This window comes from Stegostoma tigrinum, chromosome 27 (assembly GCF_030684315.1).
Source record: "Stegostoma tigrinum isolate sSteTig4 chromosome 27, sSteTig4.hap1, whole genome shotgun sequence".
Taxonomy (NCBI): Eukaryota; Metazoa; Chordata; class Chondrichthyes; order Orectolobiformes; family Stegostomatidae; genus Stegostoma; species Stegostoma tigrinum.
The window spans coordinates 34277513-34293670 of NC_081380.1; the positions used below are offsets into that span (position 1 = coordinate 34277513).

At 41.5% G+C, this 16158-nt stretch overlaps 1 protein-coding gene across 9 annotated transcripts in view; it reads left to right on the top strand.

Moving 5' to 3' along the window:
- Nucleotides 1-16158, top strand: part of LOC125464509 (vascular endothelial zinc finger 1-like) — a 57144-nt gene that overhangs the window by 13326 nt on the left and 27660 nt on the right. For 7 of the 9 annotated variants that reach the window (XM_048556931.2, XM_048556933.2, XM_048556934.2 and 4 more), the window contains exon 1: nucleotides 1737-1861. The exons of the other annotated variants lie outside the window; for them this stretch is intronic. In XM_048556931.2, the coding sequence (XP_048412888.1) occupies nucleotides 1829-1861 (33 nt within the window). In that variant the 5' untranslated portion in view covers nucleotides 1737-1828. Of the gene's footprint in view, nucleotides 1-1736; nucleotides 1862-16158 lie in introns of those variants that run through there. 9 annotated transcript variants of the gene reach the window in all.

Below are 16158 nucleotides of genomic sequence, written 5' to 3' on the forward strand. Positions count from 1 at the left end.
TCTTTCTAAGTGAAAGGTAATTGGATAGAATATTTTAAAGTAGAGGAAGATGCAGAATTGGATGGAACAGGGGACAAGGATCAGGAGGGAAGTTGGTTTCAGTTGCTTTAAAATAGTCTGCTGATGAAAATCTCAAATGTTGTGGTGCAAAAGTCCATTTGGTCATCGTATCTGCACCTGCTGTCTTACTGATTGTTATGACTGAGTTTCCCAAGTCACCCCACACATTATTTAAATAGGGACAGTTATCAAATGCCCTCATGAATGCCTCAAATTTAACTGAAGTTTAAACAAACGGAATATTGTTCAGGAAAAAACCAACCTGCTGAGTACTACCTCCCCCAGTATGTTTTAATGTCAAATTAAGGCAATAGGGTTTAAAACCAGAGAAAGCAGTGGATGGATACAAAAACAGAAAATGCTGGAGAAACTCAGGTCTGAGAAGAGAGAGACGGTTAACCTAAAGGAACAGGAGTCTGCCATTCAGTTCCTTGAGATAGTGGTTGATCTGTGGCTGAATTCCATATGCCTGTTTTGAGCCTATACCCTTTGATATGCATGCTTAATAAAAATGTCTATCTCAGATTTAAATTGAACAATTGAATTGACTGCTGTTTGAGGAAGAGCATTCCAAACCTTTACTACTGTTTGCATGTGGAATTACTTTGTTCTAGCTCTCTTGAATGACCTGGCCCTAATTCTCAGACAATGCTCCGGTTCTAATTTCTCCTGTGGAAATGGTTTATCTTTTATTACGTACTGTCTTTGGCCATTTATATCCTGAAGACCTTGATTAGATCATGCTTTGACTTTAAATTCTGGAGGATAAAGGCCTAACTTGTCTAATCTGTCTTCATAACCCCCAAAGTCCAGGTATTAATCTAGTAACAAAACAAATATCTGGGAAAGCTCAAGTCTGACAGGATCTGTGGATAGAAATTGGAGTTTGCTCAGGTCCAGCAATCCTCCTTCAGAGCTGAACCTGAAATGTAAACAAAAACAAATTGCTGGAAAAACTCAGGGGTCTGGCAACATCTGAGGAGAGAAATCACAATCAATGTTTCAGGTCCAGTTACCCTTACTCAAAACCAATGGTAGCCCAAGACGTTAACTCTGATTTCTCTCCTCAGATGCTACCAGACCTGCTGAGTTTTCCCTGGCAATTTCGGTTTTGGTTTCTGGTTTCCAACATCAGCAGTTTTTTTTAAAAATGCTGTTGTCATGCTGGTAAACCTGTGCTGAACTCCCTCCAGGGCCATGGCATCCTTGCTAAGCTGTGATGTCCATAACCTGATCGCAGTGGGGTCTGTCAGGAGATTAATGGGAACTGCAGATGCTGTCGAAACCAAGATAACCAAGTGTGGAGCTGGATGAACACAGCAGGCCAAGCAGCATCTGAGATGCTGTTTGGCCTGCTGTGTTCATCCAGCTTCACACTTGGTTCTCCTGAGATGCTGCTTGGCCTGCTGTGTTCATCCAGCTTCACACTTGGTTCTCCTGAGATGCTGCTTGGCCTGCTGTGTTCATCCAGCTTCACACTTGGTTCTCCTGAGATGCTGCTTGGCCTGCTGTGTTCATCCAGCTTCACACTTTGTTACCTCGGGGTGTAACAAGAGCTGGCTGTGCATGGATGTTGCAACTTGCGGCTCTTCCCATTGTCTAGGTCACCCCCCCCCCCCCGGATTCCTCGGCGCATGGTTGCACCCAGATGAGGGGGAGGTGAAAGGTGACAGGAAGTGGCGGCGGTCGCCATGTTGTCCCCGGCGCTGTGTTTTCCGCAGCTTTGTTGTGGCCTCCTCTCCCCGTCTGCTCCCGGTCCGGAGGCGAAATGGAAGCGGCTTGGGGTGCCTTCATATTTCAGGTGAGGGTGCGGGCAGAGTCGACGGGGACCGGGCTCCGAACGAAGCGTCGGAATTTGAAGGCCGGGCGTCGGCGTTTTTGAAGTAAAGGATCGAGGAAGTTTTTTTTTATTCTGTCTCTCCTCCCGGGGTTTTAACTGCAGACTAGCCCAGCCAAGGTGCACCCTCGTATATTCAGATTTATAGCCGGTTTGTACCCCGGCAGTGCATCACTCGCTGGAAAGAAACCACTTCTCTTACTCAGCACGATAGAATAAGAGCAAGGGTAGTGCATTTTTCAATGTGTGTTATACACAAACTGTAGCCAGCAAGTAGCAATCCCAATCAATCCACCGGCATCAGGATTTTAATTCACGATTGAGTTCTTCCCATCCACCCCAACTTCAATGTGCAGTAAATTTACCAGATATACCACTGGACTGATCCAACTTCCCTGCCCTATTCTGTGTTTATTATTTACTTTTTTTTAAAAAAACGCACCTGTCCCTGTTCTTTTGGCTTTCAAAATCATCTCCCGTGCCACTAAATTGTTGTTTAATTGTATGCAGTTTTTGTGTTTAGTTGAAAGGATGTGTTTTCAGGCTACTCGTATCAAACACGCTAGATAACTTACAGGTCTTTTAAGTCGTAGTGTTTAGACTTGACATAGAGCTGTACGATGTCTTACACATGAATGTGGGGCTTTGTTTTTTAAGTGGTGGGGGGAAGTAGTGTGACATTTTGGCAAAGCTGTTTTGAGGCAAGTTTCCCATGTAGAGATTTGTGCAATGGAAGTGTTAAATGTCCTAATTTGAAGTGTTAGAAATTTGCTGCAGATTTAGTCAAATGCAGACTTTGTATCCCAACTATGGTGTGTACTACAAAAACGGAGTTATTTTAAAAAGGAAAAATCCAGAACCATTTAAAATGTTGTGCCACACACTGATACAGGGAACACTTGGCTTGGGTGATGGGCACTTGATTCTCAAAACCTTCTCTACTATTCAATGCAGTAATGACTATTTATCACCATTATCCATCATTTTCAAAGTTCTATCGGTTTGAGAGTGAAATATGTTCAATGATCAGTGACTGCTGTACCCTGGAGTGCAGAATTCTTCATCTGTCTTAAATAACAGACTGCTTTAATCAAAGACAGACTGTGTTTGCTAACTTTTCAGTATTCAATCTACCCAACATCTAAAGAATTTTATCGTTGAAAAACCTGAATTCTCAATGAGATCACCCCATGTTCTTAAGTGTAGTGCATTTCATGCCAGACCATTCAACTTCTCATGCAGGAATCGGTCTCGTGAACCTTCATTGTGCTCCCTTCAAGGCTGATATATCCTTCCTTCAGTAATTTATTCAATATCTTGTGACACTTGGGCAGGGAATGCAAGGAAAACTATTCCTACTGGTTGAAGGGTTGAGAACCAGAGAATACTGGTTTCAGGTAATCAGCAAATAAGCAACATTGATATGAGGAAGTTTTTTAAATAGTGTGGGGTTAGGGTCTGAAATGCAGTGCCTGACATTTGTGAAGGAGGCCTTCTAAAGAGAACTGAATAATAATGTTAACAGAAAACTGTTTGGGATTGCAGGGAATGTAATGGGAATTGGACTGCTTGCTCTTGCAGAGAGCCAGCACAAACAAAACTGGCTGAATGACTTCCATGTACGCTAACTGTTCTATAGGCATAAGAGCTTTTATTTATCAATATATATGTTTAGTGTAAATAATTCCAGAACAACATAAGATCCTGCACATTTTTATACTCTTTATGTATGATACATGTCAGTGCCACTGAGGCCATGAGCTAAATTTTGGGCGTCTCCAGATCTTGGACAGGAATGTCTGCCATAGAGCTCCAAGCTCTCTGACCTGCCTGCCCTGTGTTGCATTAGTGTCAAATTTTGTTTGATAATCACTCACTCCTGTTAAGTGTCTTATTCTTATGGCAGTGAAAGGTCTGTCCTTGCAGTTCACACACAGTGAAGCTCCTGCTGCAGGCCTTAACTCTCATTTCTCACTGAGATTTGCAACAATTTCCAAGCCTCAAAATGAGCTTGCAGTTTGGAAACAATTAGGAGACCCCAGTGTTAACGTCTGGGAGACAGTGATTTTTGAGGAGGTTTGAGTGCCTTGTTATATTTGTCCCAACCTTGATCTATGTGATTAATTTCAATTGGAGTGGAGAGGAATCAACCCTCTCATTGCCTCTGAGTGAGAGGGGAGAGAACTGTCAGGGGTTGTAGTGACAGCAAAAACTGCAGATTCTGGAGTCAAACAACATAGTGTAGAGCTGGAGGAACATGGCAGGCGAGGCAGCATCCGAGGAGCAAAAAAGTTGACGTTTCAGGTCAGGGCCCTTCTTTGGTTTTAATGAAATGTTATCCACCATTTCCTGATAATGCTGCAATGTGTATGAAGACTGAGGACAGAACTGGGCTTATTAGTGATTTTCCTAATGAACGGGTATCTTGCTGAGTCTCCTTTCACAGGCATAGAAGAATAATATTTTGCTGAGAAGCCACGTGAAATTATATCTTGGCAAAAAATAAAACGTTCAACAGTACCTCGTTTCTATAGTGCCTTTAATGCAGTAAAGCCGCCTAAATATGCTTAACAGGAGTGATTATCAAACAAAATTTGATAGAGGCTCCTAAAGGTAACACACAGACAGGCTGGTCAGAGAAGTAGGTTTTCAGAATGTGTGTCTGGGAAGAAGCATGGAGGTTTAGGAAGGGAATCCAGAGATTGGACTCTTGGCAGCTGAGGATCTGACTACCAATGATGGAAGAATTAAAATCAGGAATACTGAAGGGGTCAGATTTAAATAAGTAGACATGAAGGTTGGAGAGCTGGAGATTACGTAGATATTGGAGGAATTATATAAACAACAGTTGTATTCTCTGGAATTTAAAAAAAAATGCAGATAACTTGAACAGTTTTAAAAAATTTTAACGGGAGCAGATAGAGAAACAATTTCTACTGACCAAGGAGCCCATGAGTACAGGCCTGGTCTTGGCATTAAAATCAAACAGATCAGGAGTGAAAGATAGGATGGTACGAGGCTGGAACTCTTCAACTTTGAACTTGATATGGGAAGTTTTTGTTAACTGAAGTTTCACTCAAGGATATTGGACAAAGCTGGGTATCTAGGCGACATTGTAGACCAGCCATTGTCGCATTGAGTGCGACGTTCAGGCTCGAGCCGATTGTATTGCTTTTGCTCCTAATAGAAGACACCCCAATTGAGAGTGTAGCCAAACAATAAAGAAAGGTCAGTAGAACTAAGATAGTTAGCAGCCAGTGGGAGAGGGAAGAGCTGGGATATTAGTGATGAATGGGATGGATAGAAGTAGAGAGGCCAAGTAGTCAGGACAAGGCTTGGAAGAGTGAGGTAGGTAAGGTAGGACAGGAAGCTGTGGGTTGTTTAGGTAGACAACGCCTTAAGAGGAATTTTCCTGGATAAAGTTAGTGATTTTTACCTTTAAATCACAGAATCCCTACAGTGCTGAAGCAGGCTATTTGGTCCATAGGGTCCTTGCTGACCATCCAGACCCACTCCCCTATCCACTGCTGCATTTTCTGTGGCTAATCTGCCTAGCCTGCACAGCCCTGGACACTGGTCATTTTAGCATGGCCAAGCCACCCAATCTGCACATTTTTGGACTGTGGGAGGAAATCCGAGCACCCAGGGGGAACCCCACAGACACAAGGAGAATGTGCAAACTCCACACGGTCACCTGAGGGTTGAATTGAACCTGGGTCCCCGTGCTGAGAGACCGCAGTGCTAACCACAGCCACGATGCCACCTCCTCCTCTCCCCCCCCCCCCCCCCCCTTCTTAATTCAAGGGACATAAGAAATAAAGTGACACAAGCAACAGCTGGGTAAAGGATTCAGAAGTGGAAATTTAAAGTCCTGCCACTGATGAGGAATCATCGTTAAAAGGCTTAGACCTGGTGCAGCTGTGTGTTTGTGATGGTAGAGATGTGTTCAGTTTGGTGAAGAGGGAGTGGAGGTTTACTGGGTGGATGACTGCTTAATTTGGTGCATGTTGCTGTCAGTATTTTATATAATTTTGGCTTTTATAGACATTAGAATGGTGCAAAAGAAGTTTATTACTGCATTTAAGAGGACAAAAAAGTGTTCCTCTGTAAATTGATTTTAGTTGTCTTACATGGCTTTTGATTGCAGCAAGTGACTAAGTTGCATAATGTTGCTACTGTTCATTTTATGAACATGATGCTGTCAGTTTTGTGGCATCTTTTGAAGGTTGTACTGTGTGCTTGGGGTGCAGTTTCAGGCAAGTCATCCACTCTGGTACCTGATCCAAGTTGCCATGCTTCATCAGAGTCTGGATAGTTGATATCAGCAGAGTACATCACCATGCTTGATCCGAATAGCTTCGGACAATCGGACACTTTCTAGCAAGTGTCAGTGGAAAACATCAGGTGCAGAAATCTTCTGATTCGGTCTCAATTTCTGTAGAGTTTCTGAATCTGACCATGTAGAGGATGAGCCACTTATTCCTTTCAAACAAAACAATTTGGGAAAATGTGATCTATTAGTATTATCATGGACTTTTAATCCAGATATCCAGGTAATGTTCTGTGGACCTGGGTTTGAATCCTGCCATGGCAAATTGTGGAATTAAATTCAGTTAAAATCTAGAGTTGAGAGTCTAATGATGACCATTAATCCATTGTCGATTGTTGGATAACTCCAACTGGTTCACTGATCTTTTTAGGGAGGGACTGCAGACCCACAGCAATGCTGTTGACTCCTAACTGTACTCTGGCAGTTAGGAATGGGCAATAAAGCTGGCCTAGCCAGTGACGTCCACATCAGTGAATTTTTTTTTAATAGCGAGCTTTGTTATTCAGAATTCAGCACTAGCTGTAATTTTTGTTGACTTGTTTCTTCTAAATGCCAATAATTTTTGCCTTGTTAGTTTGTTTTCAAGTAATGAACTATCCGAATAACCCATTCCCCATCTAGGGGGTGGTAACATTCTAATACCAGTGGACTAATAATATAGAACTCCACCCTAATGCTATCTGGACTTAAATTGCGATTCCCACTATGACAGATTGGTGAAACTGAAGTTCAGTAGAAAACCTGGAATTTGGAAGCTAATCGAATGGCAACTACTAATCATTGTAAAATTAATTCCATCTGTTTTGCTAACATAATTTAAAAAACAAAAATCTGGCACCCTTATTTGGTCTGACCTTCATGTATCTCCAGGCCCACACAATATGGCTGACTCTCAACTGCTGCCTGAGCAATTTGGGATGGGTGTTAAATGCTGGCCTAGCCAGTGATGCCCACGTAAAATGAATAAATTTTTAAAGTTCTACTCTCATCTGCCAGAAGCTTTCAAACTTACAGTATTGCAGATAACTGCAATACTGTTTCCTCAGTACCCCTTGCTAGATTCCCACACTTCACCCTCCCTTCTTGCAAGATCTCAATGCCCATGTCTTTGATCTCAGGACTGGTTGAAAATGCGCAAGTTTAGGGAACCACTTTTGCTGATATGATGCTATTCCCTGTGCATTCTTGACAATAGTTCACTCTCTACAAAAATACTGAAGTACCATGCATGAATGAATTGTGTTGACCAACCATTCAGGTGGTTTGGATTGTTTAGTTCAGGATAATGCCTTCATAAGAGTATTTAGTACTAACTCAATGCTTGTTATTTCTTTTAAAGTCAGGAATAAATGGGTTTTAATTTACAATGTGCATCATTTCAAAAATGATTGTACAACTCAATTTGTATAAACTAAACGTTGATGAGCATCTAAACTTTTGAAGAACATTGATGTTTAGTTGTATGAATGAACTTGTGCAAGTTTAAAGGCTTTTTAGCCTGTAGAAGATTCCCCATTCTAAAAGTACTGGGTGTGTTTGCTGGCTTTTAACATTCTAGTATTGTGTCCAAATCGTATTTTTTCATAATGCCAGTGGTAAATGATGTTAAGCTGTTTAATCTGTGGGTTGTGGGAAGCTTTGCAACATGGACTGAATATATCCTCGTTGCCCATAATTACAGTCATAGGTCTAATTTCTGTACAGTGGTGAAAAGTAGGATTTTTCTTTTTGATCTTTAATGTTCCCACCTCCTGGTGTACAGGCATATGTGTGAAATCTCTGAGCTAGAATTAAGGCCAGGGGACAGATCTCTTTAGTTAAGTCGGCCTGCTTAGACAATTATGTGACTTCCAGAAATAAAATTAATTTTCTTTTGTGATCATCTGTGGGATATTGGTGCAGGAAGAATGGAACATTTCTTTTAAATGTTACTACCTCAGACGTGTGAAGTACTTCCAGATTAGTGTCATACAGCTAGATATTGAGTTAGTTTTTTTGTTCCAGTGTGGTCGTGCCTTCAAATACAAAAACGATCCCATTCCCTTAAAGCAGTTTGTTCCGTTTCTCAAGCAGTCGACTGGATGTCAGTTGTGACTCTTTTCGGATCCTGCTCCAAGGCTTGAGTGCAAAAATCAAGACTGGCCTGCATGTGTTGGACTTCTGGGAAAGATGTTAAACTGCAGTTTGACTTCTCCCTTGTGTGACCATAAAGAGATTGTGACCCTTCAGCAATTACAAGAAGTGTTAGAGGAGCTCTCTCCTCTGTCCTTGTCAAAATGTGTTCCTCAAACAGAATCGACAGCAAACAGTAACAGATTATCTGGTCATTGTCACATTACTGTGAGAATTTGTTGTGTGCTGCTTAGCTGCTGTGTTTTCTGACAAGTGAGACTGCACTTCAGAAAGTGCATTGTCTGTAAAGTGTTTTGGACATCTGGCCATTACAAAAGGTGCTACATAAATACAAGCCTCTCAAATGATGTATGAAGGGAAGAAGTGTTGGAACTTAGGTAAGCAGGATATGAAGAAGAGGGATTTAATGCTTACACTTTTTGAAGTAGCTTGTAGTTTAGTACATTGGCAAATATGGGAGGCATTTCAGAAATACTGAGGCCATGTATAAACAATAATGAGAAATAATTCTTTAATTTTTTAAAAAAATTTTGTTTGAGGGAGAAGTTTTAGCTGGCTTAACTTTATGGTTTCAGATATTGTCAGGGTATTTTATTGCCTGTTAGAATAAGCATAGAAAGCTGCCTTTAGTTTTACATTTTTGTGAAAAACAGCAACTTCAATAACAGAATTCCTGAGTGCTGCACTACAGTGAAATTGTCAAAATGCATAAGTGGCAACAGTAACTGTGTGTATTACATTCATACATGAGAACTGAACAGCTATTCCTTGTAGAAGTAACTAGTTTGGTAATGTGACGTTCCCTGATGGCTGGTAGGTGCCTATGCCTTTTCTTGTACCAAGATGCATCAACCAAATATGAGGGTTTGTGATTGTCTCCCCTGATCTCAGCGTGGGCTGATCAGGAGATATTCCAGCTGGACTCATGAGGGAACAATTTGTCGGTCAGCCCTGGAAACAGCTTTGTGTAGCTCTTGGCACAAGAGGTTTTGTCTCCACTCTGATTCCCTTCTGGTTTGAATGCCTTGCTACCTGGGCAAAGAATGACTCATTTAGACAAGGCATTGTAGCTATGGGACAGCACTGCAATAGAAGTCAAACCTTTAGTGCAGAAGTGAAATGAATGAAATAGCATAACTAGTATATTGTGAAGAAGGATCACTGGACTCTGCATTAACTGTTTTCCCTCCTATGGACACTCAGATCCACTAAGTTTCTCCAGCAATTTTAGTTTTGTGTACTGTTGTAGTTTAGCTTTTAGAGATTAAAAACCTGTGCATTTATTCTCATAATTTAATCTGAACACTTCAATTTACTAGTCTAAGCTGCTTTTGTGACCATTATTTGAACTTTACACATTTTTAAATACTAATTCTATGTTGCAATACTTGAAGTTTGAGACAGAACTCGTATGAGTTTTCTTCAAAGTGCCTGACATTTGTGTTTACATTTGCTGTAGAATTGACTTGATTGCTGTGGAAAGCAGTACACAGTGTAATTTTGGGCATCACAAGTTATCAGGATACTCTCAAACAATTAATTTGTATACATTGGTTGACAAGTTTGTTTACCTGAAGTGCACAAAAACAAATTGCTGGAGAAACTCAGCAAGACTTTTGCTATTCACCTTATCCTTGCCCCTCATGATTTTATAAACCTCTGTAGGGCCACCCCTCAATCTCCTACACCTTCGTGGCGGGGGAGGGGAACGCACAAAAAGGTCCCAGCCCCTCCTTATAACTCAAACCCTCCAGTCCCAGTAATACCCTTGTAAATCTTTTCTGCATCTTGTCTAATTTAATAATCTTTCCTAAAGCAGGGCAACCAGAACTAAGCACAGTACTCTGAAAGAGCCCTCACAAACATTCTGTGCGAATGTAATGTAACATTCTAACTCCTGTTCTCAGTGGTCTGAGCATCGACAGCAAGCATGCCAAGTGCCACCTCAACTACAATGTCTGTGATGTGATCTTCAATGAACTATGAACCCTGAACCCCGAGTTTCTGTTCAACAGCACTCCCCAGACCCCTGCTGTTAACTGTGCAAACCTTGCCCTTTGTTTTTATTACCAAAATGCAACACCTCACGTTTATCTAAACTAAACTCCATCTGTCACACCCTAGCCCAATTGATCAGGATCCCTTTATAATCCTAGATAACTTCCCTTACTGCTTTCTATTCTGGTGTCATCTGCAAACTTTTAAATTATGCTTCCTATGTTCTCATTTATATAAATGCCAAACAACAGTGGACCTAGCACCAATCCCTGCAGACCTATGCAGGTTATAGGCCTACAGTCCGAAAAACAACGCTCTCGCTCTCGCTCTCGCTCTCGCTCTCGCTCTCGCTCTCGCTCTCGCTCTCGCTCTCGCTCTCGCTCTCGCTCTCGCTCTCGCTCTCGCTCTCGCTCTCGCTCTCGCTCTCGCTCTCGCTCTCGCTCTCGCTCTCGCTCTCGCTCAGTCAAACCAATTTTGTATCCAGTTGGCAACAGGAAGTTCTGTTTCAGTGCTGTATAACCATGACCCTGTCTGGCATCCTCTGTGGAGAGGAGAGAGTTAACATTGAGTCCAGCAATCCTTCAAAACCGACAGCAGCTAAAATAAGCTGGTATTTATGCTAATGATGGTGGGGTGAGAGAGGAGGGGTGTGGAGTGAACAGGTAGCTAGAGATGGATCCTCGAGGAAAAGAATCAAAGTTAGGTGGAAAGAGGATTGTTGTTAAACTAGAGAACCTGGAAAGGTGACTGTATATGTTAGAACTTACTTGATTTATCTGCGAAGGAAATGCTCCTGAGATTTTTTCTTGATTGGTATTGATATTTATTTTATTAGTGTTCCGTTTGTACAGTTTTACACTTCTGAATTCTCTAGCCTAGCCCTAGCTTGTTTGCTGTACTATGTTTACTGTTTGTTCTTGTGCTCTGTTCAATTAACCGTCCTGAGAGAGTATTTTTATTCACTGGATCTTTCTAGGGAAGATCAAACATGTTTGGATAGCTGAACCTCTTATGTTAAACAGGTGAATGAACAGCATTTTGATTACAGAAGTGTGACCTGTGCAAAATCCACACACTCTTAGCAACACCAGTAAACCAGAAACTACTGGTCTCCAACGCAAACAAAAACTTCTTTAAATGGATATCCTCGTTATGTCAGAATTCCACCTTATTGTTTGCCTTATATGCATTGGCTGTTTGCCCTGTTAATACACTTCCGTTGTGACACACATTCACTGACTTGCTGAAACTTGCAGCAGTGCCAATTTCTCCATGTGTGCAGATTATTGGAAAAATTCTCAAGTTCTCTTAACTCACTAACTTACACAACAAGAGTAATCACATCCAAAGCTCTTGCACACAGGTTAAACCATGTCATGACATAAATGCAGGCAAATGATGTCAATAGGTTGCTTCCCTGAACCCCAGGCTTGGGCAGTGTTGTAATATAGCACTGTAAATTGCTTAGAATATCTTGGCACAAGTCAGAAAACTGCATTCCTCACTTCTAATTACGAGACATTGATCTGTGCAAACAACTTTTATTTTTCATAGTGATGGCAGCAGCACCTTATGTTGTGACCAAACAAGATGCTTTAAATAAAAACACAAATTGCTGCAGCAACTCAGCAGATCTGGCAGATCTATGGAGAGAAAAGAGGTTGGATCTAGTGACCCTTCTTCAGAACATTAAAGATGTGGCATTTTATGATTAAACTTTAAGTCTCCACAGGTCGTTTCTCTATATGGGGGAACCAAGTAGATTTGTTGTATTTGGACGTCGTCAAGGTATTTGATAGACCTCAAAAGTTAATTTATAAGACGAGCCTATAGTGTTGGCTGTAGTACATTGGCATGGACAGAGAATTGGTTTATGGGCAAGAAACAGCAAGTGTGGTAAAAGGTTCTTCAGGTTGGTGACCTGTGAACAATGGGGTTCCACAGAAATCAGTGCTGGGATTGCATTGGTTTGCGACATATATTAATAACCTAAGGAAACGAATGTGCTGTAGCCTAATTTGTGCACGACATTAAAATAGGTGGAAAGGCACGTTGGAGAGGGATACCAACAGTTTACGGAGATATTGATAGGTTAAGTAGGCAAAATGTGAACAAATGGAGTATGATGTGGGAAAATGTGAAGTTCTTCATTTTAGAAGGGAGAACAAAAAATTATTTAAATGGGGGGGAGGGAGAAAACTGGAAAGCTGCAACACAAAGGATGGTGGGGTACTCGTACATGAAATATAGAAAGCTCGATGCAACAAGTGATGAGAAAACAAATGGAAGGTTGATTTTATTTAAAGGAGGTTGGAGTATAAGCATTGGAAAGTCTGATTGCCAACTATGCAAGGAGCTGGTGAGATCATATCTTGGAGTACTATGAATATTTTTCTTGTAGTGGTCTCTTTTATTTCCCTTCTATCTCCCTTCTAAAATGAAGAACTTCACATTTTCCCACATCATACTCCATTTGTTCACATTTTGCCTACTTAACCTATCAATATCTCCGTAAACTGTTGGTATCCCTCTCCAATGTGCCTTTCCACCTATTTTAATGTCGTGCACAAATTAGGCTACAGCACATTCGTTTCCTTAGGTTATTAATATCATTTTAGTGGAGGTAGTTCAGAGAAGGTTCATTGGCATGATGCCTGGTATGGAGGGGTTGTCTCATGAGCAAAGGCTAAACAGGTTGGGACTGTAATCACAAGTTCTGAAGACAGGTGATCTCATATAGGATATATAATAACATGTAGGCTTCTTCAGGGAATTGACAGGGTAAATGCTGAGATAATATTTCCCCTCTAGGGAAAGGCTAAGACCAGAGGGCGTTATTTCAGAATAAAGGAATGCTGATTTGAGGGTTGAATGTCTTGGAGATCCTTGCCACAGAGAGCTGTGGAGGTATAGTCTCTGTATATTTGGAGTTGAAATAACTTCTTAATCGGTCAAGGACCCAAGGGTAACAAGGTGTAGAGCTAAATGAACACAGCAGGCCAAGCAGCATCAGCAGAGCAGGAAGGCTGGCATTTCAGGCCTGGACCCTTCAGAAGATAAGTTTCCTGGGTATGTTTTTTCATGTGTTAGCAACGAGTTGTACCTCATTTGAATACTTTTACCCATCCTATCAGCCTAGATAATGAATGTGAGCCAAGCAGTTTATAGAGGCCACATACAACACTGTGAAATCACATGGAAAAAGTGAAGGAATAGACCGTAAAATTCCTTAAGTTTGCTCTTCTCTTGATTTAAAGTCATGGTTGATCTGATTGTGATCTTCACTCTATATTCCTGCCATAGCCCTCTCCCTAACCCTTGTAAGTCAGAAATATGTCTATAAACAAGCTTGAATATATAAAATGACCTGGCCTTCTCTCCTGTTTGGGAAAGAGAATTCCAAACACTGATGTCTCTGAATGAAGAAATTCCTCCTCTTCACTTTTGCAAATTGGAGATGCCTTATTTGTAAACTGTGCCTCCTAGTTCTAGAGTTCTGCCACAAGGGAAAATAATCCCTCAGAATTTGTCATGACAAATCTTTCAATCTTACTCTGTTCTTGTATACCATATGTTCCTGGTCCCTGATAAATCTCCTCTAACCCAATTGTACTGAAAACATTGTACCCCCATAATGGGGACATAATAAGTACCTACTGATAAGTGTCAATCTCATTGAGTAACATTCTTATTTTCTGTAAAAAGACAGCTTGTTGCAAGAGTCTATTATTCTTCAGGAGCAGAACTTGTATGAAAGGGCAATTAAGGATTGCTAATAAATGTTCACCTTGTCAGCATCCCTTACACACAGAACATAGAACAATACAATGCAGAACAGGCCCCTTGGCCCTCGATGTTGCACTGACCTGTTAACTCATCTAAGCCCATACCCCCTACACTATCCCATCATTATCGATCTGCTTATCCAAGGACTGTTTAAATGCTCCTAATGTGGCTGAGTTGAGTAAGGGTGTTCCATGCCCTTACCACTGAGTAAAGAACCTGCCTCTGACATCTGTCTTAAATCTATCACCCCTCAATTTGTAGCTATGCCCCCTCGTACAAGCGGACGTCATCATCCTCGCAAAAAGACTCTCACTGTCCACCCTCTGATCATCTTGTATGTCTCTATTAAATCCCCTCTTAGCCGCCTTCTCTCCAATGAGAGCAGACCCAAGTCCCTCAGCCTTTCTTCATAAGGCCCGTGCTCCAGACCAGGCAACATCCTGGTAGATCTCCTCTGCACCTTTTCCAATGCTTCCACATCCTTGCTGTAATGGGGCGACCAGAACTGCACGCAATATTCCAAGTGAGGCCACACTAGCGTTTTGTACAGTCGCAGCATGACATCACAGTTCGGGAATGCAATCCCTCTACCAATAAAACCTAATACGCCATAAGCCTTCTTAACAGCACTATCAACCTGCGTGGCAACTTTCAGGGATCTATGTACATGGACCCCAAGATCCCTCTGCACATCCGCACTACAAGAATCTTTCCATTGACCCAGTATTCTGCCTTCCTATTATTCTTCCCACCAAGTCTCCCTGTAACATTCTTCCACACTGTCCCCCACTCCACCGACTTTAGTGTCATCTGCAAACTTACTAACCCATCCACCTATGCCTGCGTTCAAGTCATTTATAAAAATGACAAACCGCAGTGGTCCCAAAACAGATCCTTGAGGCACACCACTAGTAACCGGACTCCAGGCGGAATATTTTTCCATCATTTCCATGATTTATCTGCCTTCACACCTTCTAGAATTGCTAACACCTCTCCTTACTCACCTCAATCTTTTCAATTCTAAAAGCCTGTAACTCAGTCTTCTCCTTTACATATCACAAACAATTGTTGAAAAATACCTGCAACACTATCTATTTCAATTATTAATAAAGAAAAGTTATTTGGATGCTTATACTTGGAAATGTCTTTGGTTGCAGTTACTGTACAAAGTCTCGCATTCATTCTGATAGTACTTTGACAAAGTTCAATGATTGCAAGTCACTTCAACTGCTCAAAAGGTTAATGTTGGATCCCACTGCAGAAAATAGTTGTCACAGTTGGGAAGTAAACACGTTGACACAATTTCTAATGGTGCAAGCCCTCTGTTTCCTGCAGCCTACTTATATCATCTTTTGCCTTTCTGCCTACTATGGTATGTGACGCTGGTCATGCAATTGTTTGACATAGCTGATTCTATAAGAACAACCAACACCTATTTTTGTTATATTATTGGCGGCCTTTACGCTAGCACACTGTTATCAACTCCCAACATACACATCTTGTCGGAACCTACCAATAGCAATTTTCTGACCTCAAAAAAATTCAGCGTTCAGATCTGCAATGGTACATTGTGATGTGAGTGACCCAGGCATTCGTCGACATCAGTTTTGATGCTGTGAAGTTCAGTGGTTTTAGTTCTGTCAAGATTAAGAAAGTCTCCTAATGTATCCCCCTCCGGTCCACTTTCAACTAATCAAGCTGTCCTCTTCCATGATGAAAGTTATTTTCTAGAATCTTCGAGAAAAGCAAGTACTGTACTGTAGCTGGAGACTTCAGTGTTTGTCACATGAAAGGGCTTTGCAATGCGACCGTTAGCAGGGTTGTGAAGGGCATTGCTGCCAGTTTGATCCAGGGCCAGCCCTAAAGGAACCCACATGAAGTAGCAAGTTGCTATATTCTTCACTATTAAAGACTCACATCTCCACATTAATATAGCAAAAGTGACCACCGCACAGTTGTTGAGGACAAACTCTTGTTTTCACTGTTAGAGCACTCTATTGTATATTGTGCCGCC